At 40.8% G+C, this 22,490-nt stretch overlaps 1 protein-coding gene across 1 annotated transcript in view; it reads left to right on the top strand.

The window, feature by feature from the left end:
- Positions 1–22,490, top strand: part of LOC111157020 (RAS like proto-oncogene A) — a 75,727-nt gene that overhangs the window by 42,374 nt on the left and 10,863 nt on the right. The window contains exons 2-3 of the mRNA XM_022518221.1: positions 18,295–18,447; positions 20,514–20,722. Of these exons, the coding sequence (XP_022373929.1) occupies positions 18,334–18,447; positions 20,514–20,722 (323 nt within the window). The 5' untranslated portion in view covers positions 18,295–18,333. The remainder of the gene's footprint in view (positions 1–18,294; positions 18,448–20,513; positions 20,723–22,490) is intronic.

The following is a 22,490-nucleotide window of genomic DNA, read 5'->3' on the forward strand; positions in this document are numbered from 1 at the left end:
ATTTCCCTTTGGAAAGATGACCGCCACCTGCTCCAGTCACGTAGACTCAGTACAGTCTGGTTTCTCTGCTAAAGTATCTATAGATCCCCCCGCCGAATAAAATTAAATAAACCGTTGGCTCTTGAACCATATTTCCGTAAAGTAGGAACTCAGCATGTGGTCTAGGAAAGAGCTGTAGTAGAGGTCAGTTGGTACAAAAGTTCTCTTTATTGCCGTAGAGTTAATCTTTAGCTTTAAATTCCTGGTTTATGGGGCGCCTGGGTGGCTCGGGTGGTGAAGCATCTCCCTTCAGCTCAGGTCACGATCCTGGCACTTGGAGGATCCAGCCCCGTGTCGGGCTTCCTGCTCGGCCTGGAGTCTGCTTCTCCCTCTCCCTCTGCCCCTCCCCGTTTGTGCGTGCTCACTCTCTCTCACTCTCAGATACATAAAATCTTAAAACTAAATTCCTGGTTTATAAAAATAGTTTCAGTACTTCATTTGCGGAGCATGACTGATCAGTATGGCCCTTTGTAAATTCCTAGTTTTAGCTAACCTGTCTCAGTGCTCTAAAGAAAACATTTTTTAGGGGTGCCTGGGTGGCTCAGTGGGTTAAAGCCTCTGCCTTCGGCTCAGGTCATGATCCTGGGGTCCTGGGATCGAGCCCCGCATCAGGCGCTCTCTCTCTGCTTGGCAGGGAGCCTGCTTCCCTTCCTCTCTCTCTGCCTGCCTCTCTGCCTACTTGTGATCTCTGTCTGTCAAATAGATAAATAAAATCTCTTTAAAAAAAATCACTTCAACACTTCTCTATGGCAGCAGTGAAGACTACTGGCTCTCCTTTCTCTTTTCTCCCACTTGTGCCTCACTCCTACTCCGTTTCTGTGCCAGAATTTGCCTAATCTTAACTTTTTTATTTATGATTATTTGGTCACTCATTTCAGGAAACCTATTTATTTTTAAAACTGGTTCTGGATACTTGTATTCTTTAAAACTGATGCAAATTTGGGGCACCTGGGTGGCTCAGTCAGTTAAGCATCTGCCTTTGGCTGAGGCCATGATCCCAAGGTCTTGGGATTAAGCCCTGTGTCACAGTCCCCGCTGAGCAGGGAGGGAGTCTGTGTGTTCCCTCCTGCCTGCCCCCCACCCCCAACCCATGCTCTCTCACTTGCTCTCTTTCAAATAAGTAAATAAATAATCTTAAAAGATAAAACTGAGGTTAATTTTAATTAGATGTCTTTAATGAGATTTTTATAGTTCCTGAATTTGAATTATTTTGGGATTTCAAGGAAGTCACCAAGGATTTTAAGAGTCTCATGCTCTACCGACTGAGCTAGCCAGGCTCCTCATCACCAAGGATTTTAATTCAGGTTTGTGTAAGTGAAAGCCAGTAGACTGACTCCTCTGTGTCAAGGAGAGCTCCCAGTCAAATGACAGAGGAAAATAAAATTTACAGACAGAAATTTGTAAATTTGCAACAGCACTGAGAATGGGAACAGATGGAGTGACCATCAACAAAGCAGACTTTCCAGGTTTTGGAAGACAGAAAACACATTGGCACTGAGGGATGAACCGGGGCGGAGGAAGCCCCAGTCCGGCATACCCAGGAGCAAAGCCTGCAAGGGGAATCTCTTCTTCCCATAGGTTGCTGAAGAGGCTTGGTGCTGAGTCAGGAGGAACAGCAGAAGAGATGATAGGACACGGTATTATGTACGTATGTGTCAAGAGTTAACTGGATAATCCCTGCCCATACACCCAGCCTATACAAATGGTGCAACAACACTGGTTCCCATGGTAATTTTGGAAATCAATGTTCAGAAAAAGTTTCCTTTTAAACTCTCAGCCTGAGGAGGACTCGGAGTTCCAGTGAAAGTGTTAGTGACCCAAGGTAAACTCTCCTTGGTTTGATCTTTGGGGAAGAATCCAACCTGTCATGCTGTTCCTTGCCCAAGAGCCCTGAAGTGAAGTGTGTCTGTTAAAATGCCAGTGAACCTAGAGTCTCCAGATCTGTAACGGGAAGTAGGTCACCCACCACCAGTGGAAATGGCCTGGGGAAGCTAGAGGAAATAAAGCCTAGCCAGTGGTGACATGAAATTTTATAAAATGTAGTACAATACTATTGCTGGAGTAGTACAGGATATGAATTAACAGTTCACAAAATAACTAAATGGAAAAGATATTCATCCTCTTCATGTAATCAAAGACCGAATAGAAATAACAATGAGATCTTTTTCCTAATATATAATGAGCAGATTTTTTTAAGCAGGTTTTTTTTAAAGAATACCAATTGCTAACAGGAACGTTTGAACAATTGTACAGCCCTTTTGAAAAGGAGTTGGACATTATGCCTAATAAACCTTAAACAATCCATTCATTCATTTCTATTTCTTAGACTCTACCTCATGAAAAGCATTTTGAATGTAGAAATAAATGGTCATTCATTGTTACACTGAAGAATTCTAACTGGCTATAGCGTCTTCTATTACAACACTTGGTAAAGCAAACTGATGTACATCTACAGAATGACTGTTAAATAGCCATAAGAATTATAACCATCGAGTCAACAAAACACAGGAAAACAAGTGTGACTTAAGTGGGAAGGGAGGCAGAAAGCGAACTTGTGTATTGCAACTTGACCTCTTCCCATGATGTCTCAGTACTTGATTATGACTCGCTTATCTCTCTGCCCATCCGCTACTGCCCCCTCCCATGCCTAGTATGGTATCTGACTCTCAGTAATTATGTTGACTCCAAAGATGGGCGTAGGAAAAAGAAACGGGAAGGAAATCCAGAAATAAGCCAAAAGATCAGAGAAGCCACTTTACACAGAGAGAGCTAACTTACTAATGAAATTTGCGTTAAAGTGGAATTTAACAGATGTCTTCATGTGAAATTAGATTCCTTAAAAATATTTCATGTGTTCATGACTGTTTACTGTTAAGCTTTTTGTATTCTAATATGTAGTGCTTTTTTTTTTATGATTGATTTACTTATTTTAGAGAGCGCGCAGGGAGGGGGCAGGGGGGAGAGAGAGAGAGAAACTGAAGCAGACTCCATGCTGAGCGTGGAGCCCAACGCTGGCTCCATCCCACAACCCTAAGATCACGACCCAGGCCAAAACCAAGAGTCAGTTGCCTAACTGACCATACCTCCCAGGCACCCCACTAATATCTAGGTTTGATACGTCTTATTTGAATAATTTTTAAGCTGAATCATTCATATATGATCAATTCAGTTATTTTTTCTGGTTGCATTTTTTAACTTAGCAGAGCTTTCATAGACAATATGAAGTTCGTAAACGATCAATAAGAGAAACTGTAATTTTATATATATATATAATATATATATTTAATTTATAGCTCACACCCAGTGGAACCTAAAGCAGATATTACATACTTTTTTATTTGATCTGTTAAGCATCCAGGCTCTGAGTATTATTTCTTCATCCAGTTTTGTAGCTAGTAAAATTCAGTAAATAACACTTAATGTATTTAATTTTCAAATAAGTAACATATTCGCATCATTCAAAATTCAGATGATTACTATCTGTTATGTATCCTCCAAAGTTACCATAGCAGTACAGAAGCAAAATGTATATTATTTATAATTATTATTTACTGTTTTCATAAACTATGTAATCTTATTTCAAAAGCACATTTAGGGGTTCAAAGACAAGTGTTAAAATAGCTGTAAAGAGTAGTTTTATCAGTTTTTTATTCTTTTACCTTTCGGGTTCCACTCTGTTGTTTATTTCTCAACATTACTGAAATCAAGTCATAAAAGGACTCCTGGGTGACTCAGTTGGTTAGGTGTCTGCCTTCAGCTCAGGTCATGATCTCAGGGTTCTAGGATCGAGTCTGTCATCAGCTCCTTGCTCCGCAGGAGGTCTGTTTCTCTCTCTCTCTCTCCCTGCCCTTCCCCCCCTACTCATGGGCTCTCTCCCTCTTGTTCTCTCTCAAATGAAATCATAAAAAAAAAAAAAAAAAAAAAAAAAGAAATCAAGTCATAATGTGGTAACAAAAGACTGAGGCTAGGGTGGAAAAAAGACACTTAGGCTATACTTAGATTCTTGTTTTAAATTATTTTTTTTATTTTTTTTTAAAGATTTTATTTATTTATTTGACAGAGAGAGATCACAAGTAGGCAGAGAGGCAGGCAGAGAGAGAGAGAGGAGGAAGCAGGCTCCCTGCTGAGCAGAGAGCCCGATGCATGCAGGATTCGATCCCAGGACCTCGAGATCATGACCTGAGCAGAGGCCCAACCCACTGAGCCACCCAGGTGCACCTTGTTTTAAATTATTTTGATCTGTTAAAAGATCGGTATTGATTTCCATTATTTCCCTGAATGAATCCTTCTCACCACCAACCCCCAACCACCCCCCCGCCGCCCCCTGCCAACAAAAGGCTACTCATTCCTCTTCTTTTCCTTACCTATGTCCATTCTAGCCAGAAAGTTGGGTGATTTGGCTTGAACTTCCCCATTCACTCCTCACATCTAATCTGTCCCCAGACTGGTTGAGTATCTCTTGAATCCATCCACACCTTCTCCCTGGTCCACATTCAAGCCCATGTGGCCCTCTAGCCTTCCAGCCGTTCTGCCAGCCTCTGAGTCATAGTCTCTCTCTTCGGAACTCCTGGTGGGTCTCCACTGCTCTGAAGACAAAAATCTAAATTCCTGGTACATAAGGTTCTATTCCTGGCCCTTTTTACTTCTGGCTTCATCTCACTCTCTCCCTCCCGGGTTTACCTCTCGTTGGCTAGTGCTTTGTCTTTTAAATCTCAGCTCTCAGTTTCTCATTTGTTCCAGAGAATTTTTGTTAGTTTTAACTGAGGCAAGGGCTTTACCTTTGTACTGATATTAGTAATTTTTCCTGACTGGTGGCTGAATATTTGCTGCAGAGAAAGGTTGGATCTCTGAAAAGATGCTTAAAAACTTGAATGTTTGGGGCGCCTGGGTGGCTCAGTGGGTTAAAGCCTCTGCCTTCGGCTCGGGTCATGATCCCAGGGTCCTGGGATCGAGCCCCACATCGGGCTCTCTGCTCAGCGGGGAGCCTGCTTCCTCCTCTCTCTCTGCCTGCCTCTCCGCCTACTTGTGATCTCTGTCAAATAAATAAATAAAATCGTAAAAAAAAAAAAAAAGTTGAATGTTTATATTATCCGTGCTTACTCTATCAGACATCTTACAGTGCTGTTTTTATTCACATTAACCTTGGCTTTACAAACAGGCGGAGACCCAAGGAGATAAAATAATTCAAGCCTTTGTGATTTTAAGTCTGTGCTTTGATATCTGACATGTTTGGCAAGTCATATAAATAAATGTTATTATTCAGACAAAGCAAAATGTTAGGACATCTTTAAGTGGTTTCCAGCCACTGTGCCTTTAAAACAGTATTGCTTTCCTTAGTTCAGTCTTTATTATGATTTTGTACTCTCCTTAGTCAGTGCAGCTTGAATAATTAGAAAATATTATGTTGTTATATTTCAAAAATAAAACAGTGCCTCAAAAATTAAACTTTCTGACTTTGAATGTTGCTCATGTAGACCTTGATTGTATACTTTAAAGTGGAGGAAGACCTCCTAAGAGTTTAGGGTGACAGTTACTACTAATGTCATGTTTCACCTGGACTTCCTTCCACCTTCTCTTTTTAACAATGACAAATTAATAAGGTTTTGTTTATAAATATTCAAAACAGTAGTTTCTTTGTCATTTAATATTTGTCAAAGATTAATTGGAATTCCAAAAGTATGAAACAAAAAAATGATGAATTAGACTTTGTCAAAATTAAAAGCTGCTCCTCTTCAAAAAAACATGTAAGGAAAATGAAAAGATAAGCCACAGACTGGGAGAAAATATTTTCTGGTAAAGGGTTTTATTCCAGAAAATATAAAGAACTCTTAAAACTCCCTGAAAAAACAAAACCCAATTTTTATAAATGGGCAAAAGATTTGAACACCAATAACATAGATGGTAGACAACCACTTGAAAAGATGCTTAACATGATTAGCTATTAGGAAAATGCAAATTACAACCACAGTGAAATACTAGTACTCCTCTATTAGACTAACAGTACCCAGACAGAAAGCAATAGAAATCTTCTGTATCTTAGTGGAAATGCAGAAGAAACATATTTAAACACACCGTGCAGTTTAGCAATCCCATTCCTAGGTATTTACCCAAGAGAGGTAGGAATTTACTTACTTACTTACTTACTTACTTATTTATTTATCTACAAACACACACATAAGACTTGTATGTGAATGTTTATAGTTTCTTTATCCTTAACATCTTAAGTGGAAACAATCCAAATAAATGTGAATGGATAAACAAATTGTGCTATTTGCAGACAGCTGAATACCATCCAACATTACAGAAAGATGTATGCGCTACTGCTACATGTAACAATATGGATGTATCTCAAAAGCCATAGCTAGGTAAAAGAAACCAGGTACAAAAGGTTACATACAATATGGTCCATTAATAAAACATTCTGGAAAGGTGATAGGAACTGAAGTTGGATCAGTGGCTGCCAGGGGATGGGGTCATGGGAGAAGATTGACCGCAAAGGGGTAAGAGGAACTTTTGGGGGGGAATGGAAATGTTATGTTTCTTGACTGTAGCGGTAGTTATGTGACTCTATACATTTATCAAAATTCACTAAATGGGTGATTTCAGGGCACCTGGGTGGCTTAGTCATTAAGCTTCTACCTTCTGCTCAGGTCATGATCCCAGGGTCCTGGGATCAAACCCCACATCAGCTCCCTGCTCAGTGGGAAGCCTGCTTCTCCTTCTCCCACTTCCCCTGCTTGTGTTCCCTCTTTCACTGTGTCTCTCTCTCTGTCAAATAAATAAAATCCTTAAAAGAAAAAGTAGGGGTGATTTTATTGTATGTAAACCAAACTGCCTTTAAAGAAAAAGTTAAAGCCAGTTTTCAACATCGGAAATTATCTTCACAAATTTTTTTTTTTTAAAGATTTTTTATTTATTTATTTGACAGACAGAGATCACAAGGAGGCAGAGAGGCAGGCAGAGAGAGAGGAGGAAGCAGGCTCCCTGTGGAGCAGAGAGCCCGACATGGGGCTCGATCCCAGGACTCCAGGACCATGACCCGAGCCAAAGGCAGAGGCTTTAACCCACTGAGCCACCCAGGTGCCCCTATCTTCACAAATTTAAGGGTAAAGAAAACTCCAGGAGATAGATCAGATGACTCCTAAATCAGGTCCCTTGTCTTTTGACTCAGTGGTGTTTTTTTAAATCATGAATAAATTCTTATGTATTAAAAGTAATAGTCTTTTTTTTATTATAGGATTTTGTGCCTGTATCAATGTACAATCTTCTTGCCCCCAAAACAGGATCTCTTTTCATTTATTTGAATCTTTATAAAGTTACTTACTAAGTATATTATTAAATTGTCTTCATGTATATCTTAGTCAGTTTGTGTCAGTCTTATTCTTTCTTATGTACCCTTTGTGAGTGCTGTTGTAAATTCAGTCTTTTTTTCCATTTTATATATATATATATTTTTTTTTTTTTTTAATTGTTAGACATTTGGTTGTTTCCAGTTTTTGGCTACTGTGGATGAAACTACGAACATTCTTTTACAAGTCTTTTTGTGGACGTGTATCACTTGGGTAAAGCATACAAGTAGAACTTATGGGTCATGGGGTATGTATGTGTTTTATTTAGCTTTTTGAGAAATTGCCATTTTTCAAAATGACTGTACCATATTTGTACTCCCATCAGCAAAGCAAAAGAGTTCTGATAGTTCCACATCCTTGCCTACATTCAATGTTGACTTTTTAGCTTTAGCTATTCCAGTGGGCATCTGACTTTAATTTGAATTTCCCTCTAACGATGACCAGTTTTTTTAATAGGATTATAGCATTTTTATCATAATATCTGAAAATATCAAATGATTCAGAGAAAGCAATAGCATTATTGCTTACATTATAAAGTTTGCATCTCATAAACACTGAGAAAAAGAAGGCAGATGCACAAAAGAAATTTTTGTTTGATTCTGTTAAAAAGAGCTTCCACTCAGTGTTGATGGAAGTCAGATTAATGATGACCATTGCAGAGTTGAGGTGCTGATACTGAAAGGCACAAAGGAACCGATGGAAGTATTGTTCCTGTGGTTTTCCTTGATGGTAATATGAGGATTTCTTACTTCCAGATTTTATTCCAAAATATTGATCCAATTCTGTTCTTCTGATTTCCTGACATTTCTTACCATGTCTGACCACAAGCCTCACAGTCTGCTTTTCAGTAACCTCCAGAGAATGACCACGTCTTGCTTCACTACCATTGCAGCTTTTCTCCAAGGCAGTATCTTGTAACAAATGCAGTAAATGCAACGTTGAACAATTTTTAATGAACTTTTTGGCCAAAGAAATATCTTTTATGAAGCGTTTATGAAGGTCAAGTACTATGTCCAGTTTTTATTGGGTTGCTTATATTTTTTCCATTACTTTGTTAGAGTTATTTATATATTATGGATGCAAGTCCTTTGACAGACATATATATTGTGAATATTTTTTCGCAGGCTGTGGCTTACCATTTAGTTTTCGTTTTGTTTTGTTTTTTTTAATTTATTTATTCAAGAGACAGAGAGCATGAGAGGGGAGGTCAGAGGGAGAAGCAGACTCCCCATGGAGCTGGGAGCCCGATGTGGGACTCGATCCCAAGACTCCGGGATCATGACCTGAGCCGAAGGCAGTTGCCTAATCAACTGAGCCACCCAGGCACCCCCCCATTTAGTTTTCTTAACAATCTCTTCTGGTGAGCAAAAGATGTTAGTTTTGATAGGCTCAATTTTTCAGTTTTTTCTTTTGTACTTCGTATGTTTTGTGTTCTCTCTAAGAAATCTTTTTCTCCTTCAGGGTCAGACGTATTTTCCTGTTTTCTGAAAACTTTGTATGTTCGCTTTACATTTGAGCCTGTCATACATACAAATTAATTTTTTGGTATAGTGTGAGAAATGCACAGAGGTTCTTTTCTCCCAAGATTTATATAGTTGTTCCAGGACCATTTGTTGAAAAGATTGTCATTTCTCCCATTTAATTGCTTTGGCCCCTTCTTTCATTATACATGCTAACTGGTTATTTGAAAAGAAATTTATGTTTTATATAACATATTTGTTAGTAGAACCACTTACTCTTTGAAATGTTCTTGTAATAGCAATTTTTCAGTTGATTCCTTTGGCCTAAATATGAAATTATATTATCAGTTAATAATGATCATTTGCTCCTTACTTCTCTTTCTGATGTCATCAGATGCTATTTCCAGAACGGTGCTAAAGGAGTGATGGTAGTGGGCATTCTTGTCTTACTCCTGACAAAAACGTTAGTGGGACTGCTTTTATTTTATCATGAAGCACAATGAGATTTTTAGGGTTTTGGTTTTAAGGTCACCAGTTTCTCTACTGTGTGAGTACTAATAAATTTCTGCTTTATTAAGGGTTTTTATAAGTAGTGGATTTTGAATTTTATCAAATATTCTAGATCCTGTGAAGGTACTAATACGATTTTTTTCAACTGTTAATATGAGGAATTATAGTGACGTCCTAAAATATAAAGCTGTTCTTGCAATATCTGGTTGGTCACATTGGTTTATTTGGTCACGTTGACTTATTCTTTTAATGTGCTGGATTCTATATGGTAACATTTTTTTTTATTTAGAGTTTTTGCACTGTGTTCACATAATAGGTCAGGTAATCTACAATTCCTCTAGTCTCTCTTTGTTAGGATTTCATTGGTGTTAAGCTGGCTCTCTGAAGAGAATTTGGAAGCTTTTTCTGGAACAGTAAATAGTATTGATAATACCTGTTTAAATTGCTGGAAAAATTATACCAGTGATATTATTTGTGGCTGGTAGTAAATCTAAATAGTTTTAAAGCCCTTTCAAAAAACAATAGTGTGTCTCATTTCCATGGTCAAATATACTCTTAACTCTTCTAAAATTGTTGATTTTATACTAAATTCCTGGGTTGGTTTTGTGTTGTTTTGTTTTATTGAGCAGATATTCTTTTTTTTTTTCCCCCTAAAAGGTGTTATTTATTTATTTGACAGACAGAGATCACAAGTAGGCAGAGAGGCAGGCAGAAAGAGAGAAGGAAACAGGCTTTCCACTGAGCAGAGAGCCCGATGTGGGGCTCGATCCCAGGATTCTGGGATCATGACCTGAGCTGAAGGCAGAGGCTTAACCCACTAAGCCACCCAGGCGCCCTTGAGCAGATATTCTTAATGCAGATAGGGAATGTCATGGGTGAGTTGTTTGTATGAAATACCTTACATTTTGAGAATTAGTCACTGATTTGGCTATAGGAACTGAACTTGAATGATCATAAACCTTTAATTTTTTTTTTTTAATTTAATTGACAGATCACAAGTAGGCAGAGAGGCAGGCAGAGAGAGAGAGGAGGAGGAGGCAGGCTCCCTGCTGAGCAGAGAGCCCGACGCGAGGCTCGATCCCAGGACCCTGGGATCACGACCCGAGCCGAAGGCAGAGGCCTTAACCACTGAGCCACCCAGGCGCCCCTGATCATAAACCTTTAATGCACTATTGAAATTGGAGGGGAGGTGAATGCTTCATTTAACCTCTTTATTACAAAGAATCTCTCATTAGGAGATTTTACAGCTAGCATTTTTGTTAGACTAAAGCCCAATAGTAAGTACCTTTATTAGGAAACTCTAAAGACAATAATGAACTCTGGAAATATGAAGACCATTGGGATTTTTGTTTTGGGTGGCAGGGACTATTTGATCTCTTACTTGATAGAGTATTCCTTATTCAGTATTGGAGAACTAGACTGATCGTTTGTTAGAAAGTTTCTTAAAGTTTAAAATAGAGAGTTTAGTATTTGGATTGAAGATTTGTAGTCTGAATCTCCTTGCCCTTCCTGTATGTGGTAAGCTGAGTAATGGCCCACGACATCCATGACCTAATCCCTGGAATCTGTGAATGTTATTTCTGTGACAAAAGTGACTTTACAGGTGTGATTAAATTAAGGATCTTAAGGTGGGATGCTTATTCTGGACAATTCTGGGTGGACCTTAAATGTAATCATGTGTCCTTTTATGAGAGAGGTAGAGGGGGGTTTGACTACAGTAGAGGAGAACGCAGTATGACCACAGAAACAGAGATTGTGTGATGCAGCCAGGGGATTTAAGTCTTTTTGCAAAGGGATTTAAGGGCCAAGGAAAGTCAGTCTCTAAAAGCTGGAAAAAGCAAGGGGAAGATTCTCCCCTGGAGCCTCTAAAAGGAATCTGCCCAGCTGACACCTTGATTGAACCTTAAGACTCATTTTGGATTTCTGGCAATCAGAACCGTAAGACAATCAATGTGTGTTGTTTGAAGCCCCTGTAGGTTTGTGGTGATTTGTTACAGCAGCCGCAGGAAGCCCATGCAGTGTGGCTACCCAACCACTAAACCTCTGCAGCCAGGCTTCCGGCCGCGGGGTTCAACTCCACAGCCCCAGCCCGGAAAAACAGTGCCTTTGTGAATAGAGGAAGACAAAGAGGAAGGGAAAGTCAGGGGATTTGTATTTTACACGAGTCTTTTTGAGCATGTTATAGGTGTCTAGTTTCTGAATGAAGCAGAGAAAAACAGTAGGTTGAAAACTTGAAGCCTACCCATAACCAATAGATTCTATAGTATTATTCTAGGACATTCCTTATTAAAAATTGAACAGTAAAAAGTAGAAGATAATTGAGAAACCAAATAAACCAAACCATTTGAAATCCAAGAATCTCTGTCTCGTGAGTTGAGGGGGAAAACCCATACACACACATGGAGATGTCATACCTTAATTAAAATGTAGGTTCAGTCCTCCAATTCCCAGTTTGGATGAAAGTTCCAACGAGGTACTTAATTGCACTTTTGCCAAGTGAATGCGAGCAATAAACAAGCATATATTATTATTTTGTGACTAATTTTAATTCTTTGTTTAAAACAAGTTGTATATGCACGATACAAAAATCAAAATGCAAAAAATGGTGTGCAGTAAAAACCCATTGTCGCACTCCTGTCCGCTAGTGATTTCATTTCTGTCCTCACACAGCCTCTGTTACCAGTATTTTATATTGTTCCAGATACAGTAGACAAGTGAATTCCTACATAAGCCTCTTCCTCATCTGTGTATGCGGTTCATACATTGTTCTACCTCTTGTTTCTTTCAGTTTAACAATATGTCGGAGCTCCCTCCCTATCACTGGGTGAAGAGCATCCTTGTGTTTCGTGGTTGGGGTTATTCCGTATCTCCAGCTTGTACTCCCGCTGCAGTAAATGGATGTGCCCGTTTCTTTCCACCAGGGGTAAATAAACTGTAAAGGCCAGAAGTAAACATTTTAGACTTGTGGCTCACAGGCATTCTCTGTTGTATATTCTTGGTTTGGTTTTGTTTGGTTTGTTTTGTTTACAATCCTTCAAAAACATAAAACCATTGTTGGCTCAAAAAGGAGGCCAAGGGGCTATAGTTTGCTGACTTTTGCAAACATATTGTTATCAGCGTGACGGGTAAAACAATGGTGTCCCAATGTAATTTATTTGTATTTTTCTTATCAGCAAAGTTGAGCATATCAGAGCCATTTACATTTTCTTTTCTGTGACTGTTCATATCTTTTGTCCATTCTCCTATGATTGTTATTTATAGTAGCATTTTATATAAGGGAAATTATCTCTTTGAAATGAATTGCAAATATTTTCCCCAGTTTTATCTTTATCTCTTTACTCGTAGAAGATTTTGTCAGGTAGAAATTGTTTTGAGGGGTGCCTGAATGGCTCAGTGGTTAAGCCTCTGCCTTCAGCTCAGGTCATGATCTCGGGGTCCTGGGATCGAGCCCCACATCGGGCTCTCTGCTCACTAGGGAGCCTGCTTCCTCCTTCTCCTCTGCCTGCCTCTCTGCCTACTTGTGATCTCTCTCTCTCTGTGTGTGTCAAATAAATAAATAAATCTTAAAAAAGAAAAAAAAATTGTTTTGAGTAGTAAAATTTGTCAGTTATTTGATGATGAGTGTTATGTAATACTTCATGCCTTTCCTATTCTGAGATTATCAAACAATTCTTCCGGAGTTTTTTTCCCTCCTGATGCTTTTGTGATTTTTTTTAAGATTTATTTATTTATCTGAGAGAGTGAGTGTGTGCACATGAGTGGGGGGAGGGGCAGAGGGCGAGCGAATCTCAAGCAGACACCCCTTTGAGCGCGGAGCCCATGGCACAACCCTGAGATTGTGACTTGAGCTGAAATCAGGAGTCAGACGCTTAACCAACAGAGCTACCCAGGCGCCCTCGGTGCTGCTGTGATTTTAATTTATCATCCAAATCTTTGATCCAGGTAGTTTATATTGGTGTGAGAAGAGATCTAACTTTATTTTTTTCCAGATGGGTCACCAGTTGTCCCAGCACCACTTATTAAATTATCCTCCATGCTTCCCTCCACACCTCTGTTTGAAATTACGCACTAAACCATAGCATGTAGTCAGATTTATGGCTGTATATTCTGTTCCATTGATCTATCTAGACAGGCTTTGCCTTTGAATTACAACTCCCTCACTGAATTGCTGTGTGATCATATTTCATGGAGGAAATATAGATGTAGTTAAATAGAGAAATGATCAAATCTCTCTGCAACCTTCACCTGGACCCCTTTTCTTCGCTTTAACTCACCTCCTGTTACAAAGAAAGAGATGGCCCTCCTGCATGACCCATCTCCACTCCTCTGGCCACTCTCTTAAAGGCACTTTGCTCCTGGAAGTACCCTCTCTTCTATGTCATTAATTTCTGTTTTTTTTAATTTTTGAAGTACAATTAACATACAGTGTTATATTAGTTTCAGGTGTGTAATATAATGGTTCAACAATTCTGTAGATTACTCGGTGCTCATCACAATAAGTGCTGTTTTCATTTTTTTTTTAAGATTTTATTTATTTATTTGACAGAGAGATCACAAGTAGGCAGAGAGGCAGGCAAGAGAGAGAAGGGGAAGCAGGCTCCCCCCTGAGCACAGAGCCCAATGTGGGGCTCGATCCCAGGACCCTGAGATCATGACCTGAGCCGAAGGCAGAGGCTTAACCCACTGAGCCACCCAGGTGTCCCATGTCTTCATTTGTTTTAAAAGAGAGAATATAGGGGGCTGGTGGTGAGGGTTGGAGGGAGAGGGAGAAAATCTTAGGCAGGCTCCATGCCCAGCACAGAACCAGATATGGGGCTCAATCTCCAAGTGAGTTCATTCAGTTTTGTGACTTTAAATACATCTGTAAACTGAGGCTCCTGGGTGGCTCAGTTGGTTAAGCATCTGACTCTTGGTTTCAGCTCAGATCACGATCTCAGGGTTGTGAGATCGAGCCCCACATCAGGCTCCGCACTCAGTGGGGAGTCTGCTTGAGATTCTCCTTCTCTCTCTGCCCTCCCAACTCATGCATGCATGTGCTTTCTCCATCTCTCTCAAATAAATAAATAAATAAAAATTTTAAATGCGTCTATAAACTAACTTTCAAATTTTTGTGCCCATCTCTGCCCTCACTCCTGAATTCCAGACCAGAACATCCAATGTCCTTTTCAGTTCCCAACTGGATATCTAATATACAAGCAAAGCTTAGGATTGCTTTCCCAGACCTATTCCTTCCTGTCTTTTTCTGTTAGCTAGTGGTACCACCACCCATTCAGTATTTTTAGAAGATACTCTTACCCTCCCCCGCTCCGCTTTTCCCCCATGTCAGCTGTTTGTCCAGAAGTATGCCACATAGCATAGTAGTTGGGAGAGCCAGGTTGCCTCAGTTTGAGTCCTGACTCGGCCTTGAGCGAGTCAAGTTCTGTGATCCAGATTCTTCAGCTTTCAAATGAAATTAAGATGCTGCACATCTCACAGGACTGTTCATTCATAACCTGTGGTACCCAACTGAACTGCTACGTCTGCGGTGCTCCGAGCAGTGCCTGGCACTAGTGAGTGCTCAGTGAAGATTTGTCATTGTTGTCCCCAGTATAGATAGTATTGATAGTTATGCAAGTACTAGTTAGGGGGACAAGTAGTAGTACCAGTTGGGCCGCAGCTGCCGTAGGCCAAGCCTCTGACCTCTCCTGCATGGACGATGAGGCAGCCGCCTGTGCTCTCCGCCCTTGCACCTCTACCAGCCACTCTGCACACACCCGCCAGGCTGATCTTTTTAAAGATAGAAGTGAAGTTATGTCACTGTCTTGCTTAAAAACTCTCCAGGGCTTCCCATTACAATTAAAAGTAAACTCCAACATTTTTCCATGGCCTTCAAGGCTTTTTGTCATTGGCCTCTTTTACCTCTCGGTCTCACTTCCTGTTACTCTCCCCACTCTTACCCCCAAGGCTCCATCCCTTCTGGACTTCACTTGGTCCCTAAAACATGCCAAACTCTCCCATTTTAGGTCTTTGCATTTGTCATTTGTCTGGAATGCTCTTCCTTCAGAGCTGCCTGGTTGGTTCTCTCTTAAAATTCAGGTCTCAGCTCAAATGCCACCTCCTCAAAGGAGTCATCCTTGACTGTCCTGGTTAAACTAGCCCTGTGCCCCTCATCTTCTGTATTGCACTCAGCACTATGGAATTTTCTTATTTGCATATGTGTTTGTTATAAGTTCTAGGTAGGCAAGGGCTTCAGCTTTTTACCATCAAAACAACATCTAGGCTAGGGATTGGGAGCTAAATTGTGGAATGCCAAGTTTTTGAACTGGGGAGAGCGGAGTGTCTCCTCGGTGGAAGCTTCTCACCCTGCATAACCTCTTGAACGTATGGGACGTGCAGCTCCTAGTTATTAGGGACCGATTGCACTTTGGAAGAATGTCTTTGGGAATCTGCTTTTTTTACATCTACGTCACAATATTTTATAATATTTAAATTTTACATATGTGTATATTTGAAATAAATACAATGTAGCTATTTAAATTACATATTTACAAATATTTAAACAGTATTTTAAATTGCTCTGGAAGGAAAAGTGTTCTAACCCAGTTGATATAGCTGCTAAATGTTTTGCTTTCAAAACACACACACACAGCTCGTAGAGTATACTTAACTGTTTTAAAAATAAGACAGTGGTTACATAGTCGTGAAGTGATTGCATCTACCAGCAAGTAAGGATCATAATGGTGAGAAGTCATTTCCTGATTCACCCAGGAACACCAGCAGCATTGTGTTCCATAAACTGCGTAGGCTGGGAGGACTTCAGGCTTTTAGTTCCTTATCTGCAATATGCTGTTATTTTTCACTGTTTCTGAGGAATGATAGTCATTCACACTCTAATGATCATGTCCTCCGTACCCAGAAAAAGGGGGGGACTCAATGCTTGTTTGTTGAGTTGATCAAATTGCTAGCCTCCAAGTATGGATTCTTTACAGGACACTTTGCAGTGCAAGTTGCTTCTGCTGAAATGTTTATGATACACACTAAGAACAGGATCAGAAATTGCATATATAGTGTCAGCTCAAGTTATGCTCCATACAGTTTGAAAGCAGTCTCAAAGTACAACATGTTCATGTTGTTAAATGGATAGTAAGATTATGGGAGGTTGTGTTTTGTTTTGTTTTGTTTTTCTCCTTAAGATTTTTCTGTTTGAGGGGGCTCCTGGGTGGCTCAAGTGTGGGACTCTTGGTTTTGGCTCAGGTCATGACTTCGTGGGTCTGAGACTGAGCCCCTTGTAGGGTTCTGCACTCAGCATGGAGCCTCTCCTTCTGCCCCTCCTCCCCACTCACTTGCACGCTCTTTCTTTCTCCGTCTCTGGACAATAAATAAACAAATCTTAAAAAAAAAAAAAAAGACTTTTCTGTTTGGGCAAATAGTCATATGGGTGTGATTTCTGGGTGCAGCTGAGAATTGCCCAACTCTTGGGTGCCTGTAAGCCAGTGGATGAGGCCCAGACCCCCAGCAGACTGGCCTTGCCCAGACTTGTGGTCGGATCTCTAGTAGCAATGACCACTTTATACCAGTACTGTCTAAATCACTCCCCACAGGTGTCAGTCTGAGAACATTTATTTGTTCATTAAACATGTTTGTACCAAATGGCTGATTTTGCCAAATTGTATTACTCATGTCGGGTGTAGAGTAAGGCAGGTAGACGTGGCTCCCGGCACTCGATTTGTTTCTGGTGTATTAGGGAAGAAGACCCCCGAAGAAGCAGCTAACACATTCTGGCAGTTTCAACCTGGAATAATGGTTATGAGGGAAAGTATCAGCAGATGCTGTAGGAGAACACAGGGCAGGGGAGAGCTGAGAGTTTCAGGTAAGGCTGAGACCCCAAACTGAGAGGTCTTAGCCAACTGGAATCCAGACGCAGGATGCTGCATGGCGAGGGCCAGGATACCTGAAGAACCGAGGGAGGCCAGTGGGTATCTGGTGCAGCGGAGGTGGGGGACGCTGGCACGGAACCAGAAGGCAGGCAGGAGGCGGTGCGGCCCGGCAAGCTGCAACTGGGGAAAAGCCGAACGGTAACCAAAAGCAGTCAAAGGATGCTGAGAAGGAAGGGTAGCAGCAGTCCCCTGGAACATCGAAAAACAAAAAGGCTTCTGGCTTGGGCTGCACACGGGCTGTTGGTTGTGACCTCATGGCCTCTTTCCCTAAGGCTGGGTACTGGGTGCCATTAGCATAGAGCAGCAGCCAGCTTCCGGAGGAACCTGGTCCTCCCACCCTGAGCACAGACGGACAGGTAGTACACAAATGCACGTTCTGGAGAAAGCGGGGGCACACTGGATCCCGCTATGTAAATTACGTCTACTCCATGGCATCCCTTGGGAGGTGTGATACACAGTATCGGAGTCTATCTGTAACTCTGCTACCAAGGTACTGGGATGAGATTCCTTCATTTATAAACTGACACGGAGTAAGCCTTTCAGTCGGCAACCTTTTTTTTTTGCATGTGGGGTGGGAGGGGCGTCAGTTGTTTCTTACTAGAATTAGAAGAAACATCTCTCTCATTATTGTCAGTAAAGGTTAACATGAGAACAGAGTGATCGTTTGGCGTGTTTTCATAGTCTGTGATTATGCTCTAATACCTGCAGTACTCCATTATCGTCAGCATGTGGTTGCACTGGGAAATTTTCATTGTGGGTCACAGCTCATTACTGAAAACGAGCTGTTCTAGGAGAAATGCCCTTGACTCATATACTTGTCGTATTGTCCTGGTGTTCCCTGATAAGTGCTTCTTCCTCTAAAGGAGCATACTTCATTTGCCATCTGTTTCAAATCACCACAGTGATTTCATGAAAATGAAAACTAGTATCTTGAAGCCCAAGAACACCGTATCTCTTCCCTACACTTGCGATTCTGAAGAAGAATGTACTGAACGTTGCTTATTTTTTCATCGTTTCTAGATTCTTCTTACTCCTTTGCTGCAAACTCCGTGACACAAGATGGCTGCAAACAAGCCCAAGGGTCAGAATTCTTTGGCCCTACACAAAGTCATCATGGTGGGCAGTGGTGGTGTGGGCAAGTCTGCTCTGACCCTACAGTTCATGTACGATGAGGTGAGTGCCCATTTTATAATGGATAGCAAACTTTGGGTTTCGAGAGGATTTCTATGGCTTCGTTTTGGTGCTATTTTAAATATATTCCTGAATCCTTGAAAGCCACTAAACTTTTTTTTTCCCATTTTTCAGTTCAGAGGCAACATTTATACACATCCTGATTTAGCAAGTCAATAACTCAAGAGCCTTAAAAACGTTATACTTTAAAAACAAATCAAACCTGGAAGCAGTACCTCCTTTAAAGCAATCTAACTTTGGCTTTTTCATTTTAAGCGTTTAATGGAGGTTCCCATCTTGAATTAATGGAACTGATAGATATAGTACCTAATTGAGACTTAAAGTTGACGTAATAAGGTGTCCTGTGATAATAATAGTAATACTAATAAAACAATTCTAATAATAGTGGAAAAATTAGTTGTAGTATTTGGCATGGCGCTACACTCACCATTAGGTAAAGGCTGTATCCCTAAAACATAATTCTGAGAAGGCTACAGATTTGTGTGCCTGTATGTATATCAGACTTGACTGCCCCAGAGTTAAGGTCTCAGCCCACATACAGCATTATATTCTTTCCCTAGAAGATTCTTATCAAGCTTAAATGATTTAAGAGTTGAAAATCCAGTTGAAGCATTTATCCTCAACTCTTCCTTCCAGAGCAGCGAGGTTATATGTTTCTCTTTCTTACTTAATCCTCATAACAATCCTGCACGGTGTGGTAGTATCCCCATTTTACAGATGAGAAAACAGAACCTCGGAGAGTTTTCTCAACCTGCCCCAGAGGAGTGATCGCCATTGAGAAACAGAGCCTGAAGCCTGGTCCCCTCTAACAGCAGACCCTGCAGGTCCTTCCCCCCAGTTGCCTTACCCCCCAGATGCTGCTTATCAGCATCTGTCACACCCGCAAACAGCTTAAACCCAGCCGTTATCTTGCTTATCGGGGACCATAACAAAGAATTTGAACTTGCTGATTTATCTGTTCAATCTGTTTTCTATACTATTCATTTTAATAGCTAGTCTTTCAAACTAATAGCTAAATCCAGCCCCTTAACAGTAAGGAGGAGGTCAAAGGTAGGACTAGTCACATACCAGACATTTGATAAATGGTTAAGCTTTCACTTAGTATTCAACAATATTAATATTCACAGTAGTATCTGATACAATATCTGAATATTTCTATTTGTTAAATCTTCATAAATACTGAATACTTATAAAAATAAGCATGAAAATATGGAATGTTCTGTAGCCTTTATAGTTACAAATACACTGTGTTCATTTTTTAAATAATTATGTATTGAGTATCTTCTGTGTACCAGGCACTGTTCTAAGCTCTGGAAGCTACAGTGATGAGTAGAATAGTCAAGGTCCCTGCTCTCAGGGTTGTGTTCTCATAGGGGGATATAGACATTGAGCAAATAAACAAGAAAATAACAGATAATGAAAATATTTATAGGAGCTAATAAAAAAAAAACCTGCAAAAGTATGTATGTGTACATAGACACATGCTAACAGTGATACACTTATCAAAAATACCAAGGTGAGATTACAGAGTTGAAGATAGATGTGGGAACGTAAAGTTGTTTAATTTTATTATTTTATAAAGCAAACATTTAGAGAACGATCTCAAAAGTCCGTGCTTTGCCATTATACCGAGTAGTATAAGCCACCTTATTGACCTGGTTCATTTTAGAGAAGAGATCTCGTAGCAGCTTTCAGTGCTCACCTCAATATTGACTCACTTTCAAGTTATTTCCACAATTCTGGCATGAAAATTTTTATCTAGAGTCACACTGAAAGGAGTTTTTGGGTATTTGCTTGAACAGATATATAATCGTTTTTGCAGGTATGGTGTTTTCAGGAAGAAAAAGGCCTAGCTGTCAAGCTGTAAAGAGTCTAGACGTACTCCCTCAACCCTTGCTTTTTGAAAAAGTAGAAGCCACCGAATTATCTAAAATGAAAATGTGAATTAATGTAGTGTTAACCATTGAGGAACATGGAAGGAAGAGTGCATGGGACCTCTCTCTACTGTTTTGGCAACTTCACATGAATCTGTATCTCATCTTTTCTAGTTTGTGGAGGACTATGAGCCTACCAAAGCAGACAGCTATCGGAAGAAGGTAGTGCTGGATGGGGAGGAAGTGCAGATCGATATCTTGGACACAGCTGGGCAGGAGGACTATGCTGCAATTAGAGACAACTACTTTCGGAGCGGGGAGGGTTTCCTCTGTGTCTTCTCTATTACAGAAATGGAATCCTTTGCAGCCACAGCCGACTTCAGGTATGGCGGGGACTGAGGCCTTTGCACTTTGTGCACAGTAGTGTCTTCCCCCGAAACAGGCGGACAGCTAGAGGTGGTTATTTGTCAGTCTTTCACTCTGCTGTGATCGTGTTCACTCCCTCTTTGATGGCAGTCTATGACTCCGTCCCCGGTGTACTGACACTCAGATACCCCGTACACCTTACTGCTGTCTTACCACTGTCCCCGTGCCTCCTGCACCGGGGCATGACACTGTGACAGCCTCAGTACCTGTTCCTGAAGTATTTCTCTCTAGAGTAGAATATTGTTGCTGCCATCAGAGTTGACATTGGCTCATATCATGGAGCTCTGCCCCAGATTTTAGATCTTTCAGTGTTGGTCACCGGTGTCCCGCGCCTGTGTAATACTCAGCGGGGCTCATCGCCATCCTTCTCACGACACAGATGCCAGACAGCACACACTGATTTTTTTAATAGAAATAAAAATACTATAGATTGGCATACGAGGTTGTGTTATATATTTTTTATATCTTATTTACTATTTACTGAATCAAAATCTGTCCGCCATTTGGTTTGCAGGGGGCTGGCTGGTGAAGGGGAGAGAAGTTCTGAGAGATATACGGCATAAATAAGTTCTTGAGTAGTCTCATATCCTATATGCATAATCAAAAGTATTCTTTGGGGGGGTAAAGATTTTTATTTATTTATTTATTTATTTATTTATTTATTTATTTATTTATTTATTTTAGAGAGAGAGAGAGAGAGAGAGAGTGAGCGGGGAGAGGGAGAGATCCCAAGCAGACTCCGCACTGAGTGCGGAGCCAGATGCAGGGCTCCGTCCCACCACCCCAGGGTCATGACCTGAGCCAAAACCAACAGACACTCAACCCACCGAGCCACCGAGGTAGCCCCAAAAGTATTCCTTAATTATATCTTTTTTATTTCTGTGTTATGAGTTTGCCTTGGTATGAGGGACACAAAAGAAACACGTAGTATATCCTCTATTTTCGAGATTCATACAGCCTAGTTGAAAAGGGGGTGAAACCAAGAGCAAGGTGGTGACAAAGTCGGAGATGTGGGCAGTGATCATTGCAGGGACCCAGGAGAGGAGAGAAGCCCAGAGGCCTTCATGAGATAGCTGAGCCTGAAGGATAAGAAGGATTTCCACCGATGAGGAAAGTTTTCCAGGGGTTGAGCAAAAACTGAACCTGGGCCTGTATACCTGAGCCTATATAAAGCTTGCTTTTCACGTACACTTGAAAGTCTCAAGAACTTAAAGGAATCTAAGAGAGCATTCTTTGCCAAAAAACGTCATTGAGAAACTTTTAAAATGCAAATTTATGGGGCGCCTGGGTGGCTCAGTTGGTTAAGTGTCTGACTTCTGCTCAGGCCATGATCCCAGGTTCCTGGGATCGAGCCCTGCAATTGGGCTCCCTGCTCGTGGGGAACTTGCTTCTCCCTCTGCCTGCTGCTCCCCCTGCTTGTACTCCCTCTCACTCTTAAATAAATAAAGAAATAAAATGCTGATTTATTTATAAAATTAACTTTGTTGGCTTCTCTAAGGTAGGAGCTTTGTATGTGGTAAAGTGTTTGCGACAGTGCCACTGGCACACTTACTACACTCTCCAGAGTCAGCTTGATGTGCCTGTGTTTTTCCTGAGGAGTGGAAAACTCTTCAGAGCAGGACCCATTTCTCACCTGTCCAAGTATCCCTAGTGCCCATATTTGGCACGGTTCCTGGCATGTATCATACAGGGCCTGCTCAGTAAACATTTGATAGAAGTGTTAGG

The sequence above is a fragment of the Enhydra lutris genome, unplaced genomic scaffold, assembly GCF_002288905.1.
Source record: "Enhydra lutris kenyoni isolate GAN:26980312 unplaced genomic scaffold, ASM228890v2 scaffoldscaffold51, whole genome shotgun sequence".
Classification (NCBI taxonomy): domain Eukaryota; kingdom Metazoa; phylum Chordata; class Mammalia; order Carnivora; family Mustelidae; genus Enhydra; species Enhydra lutris.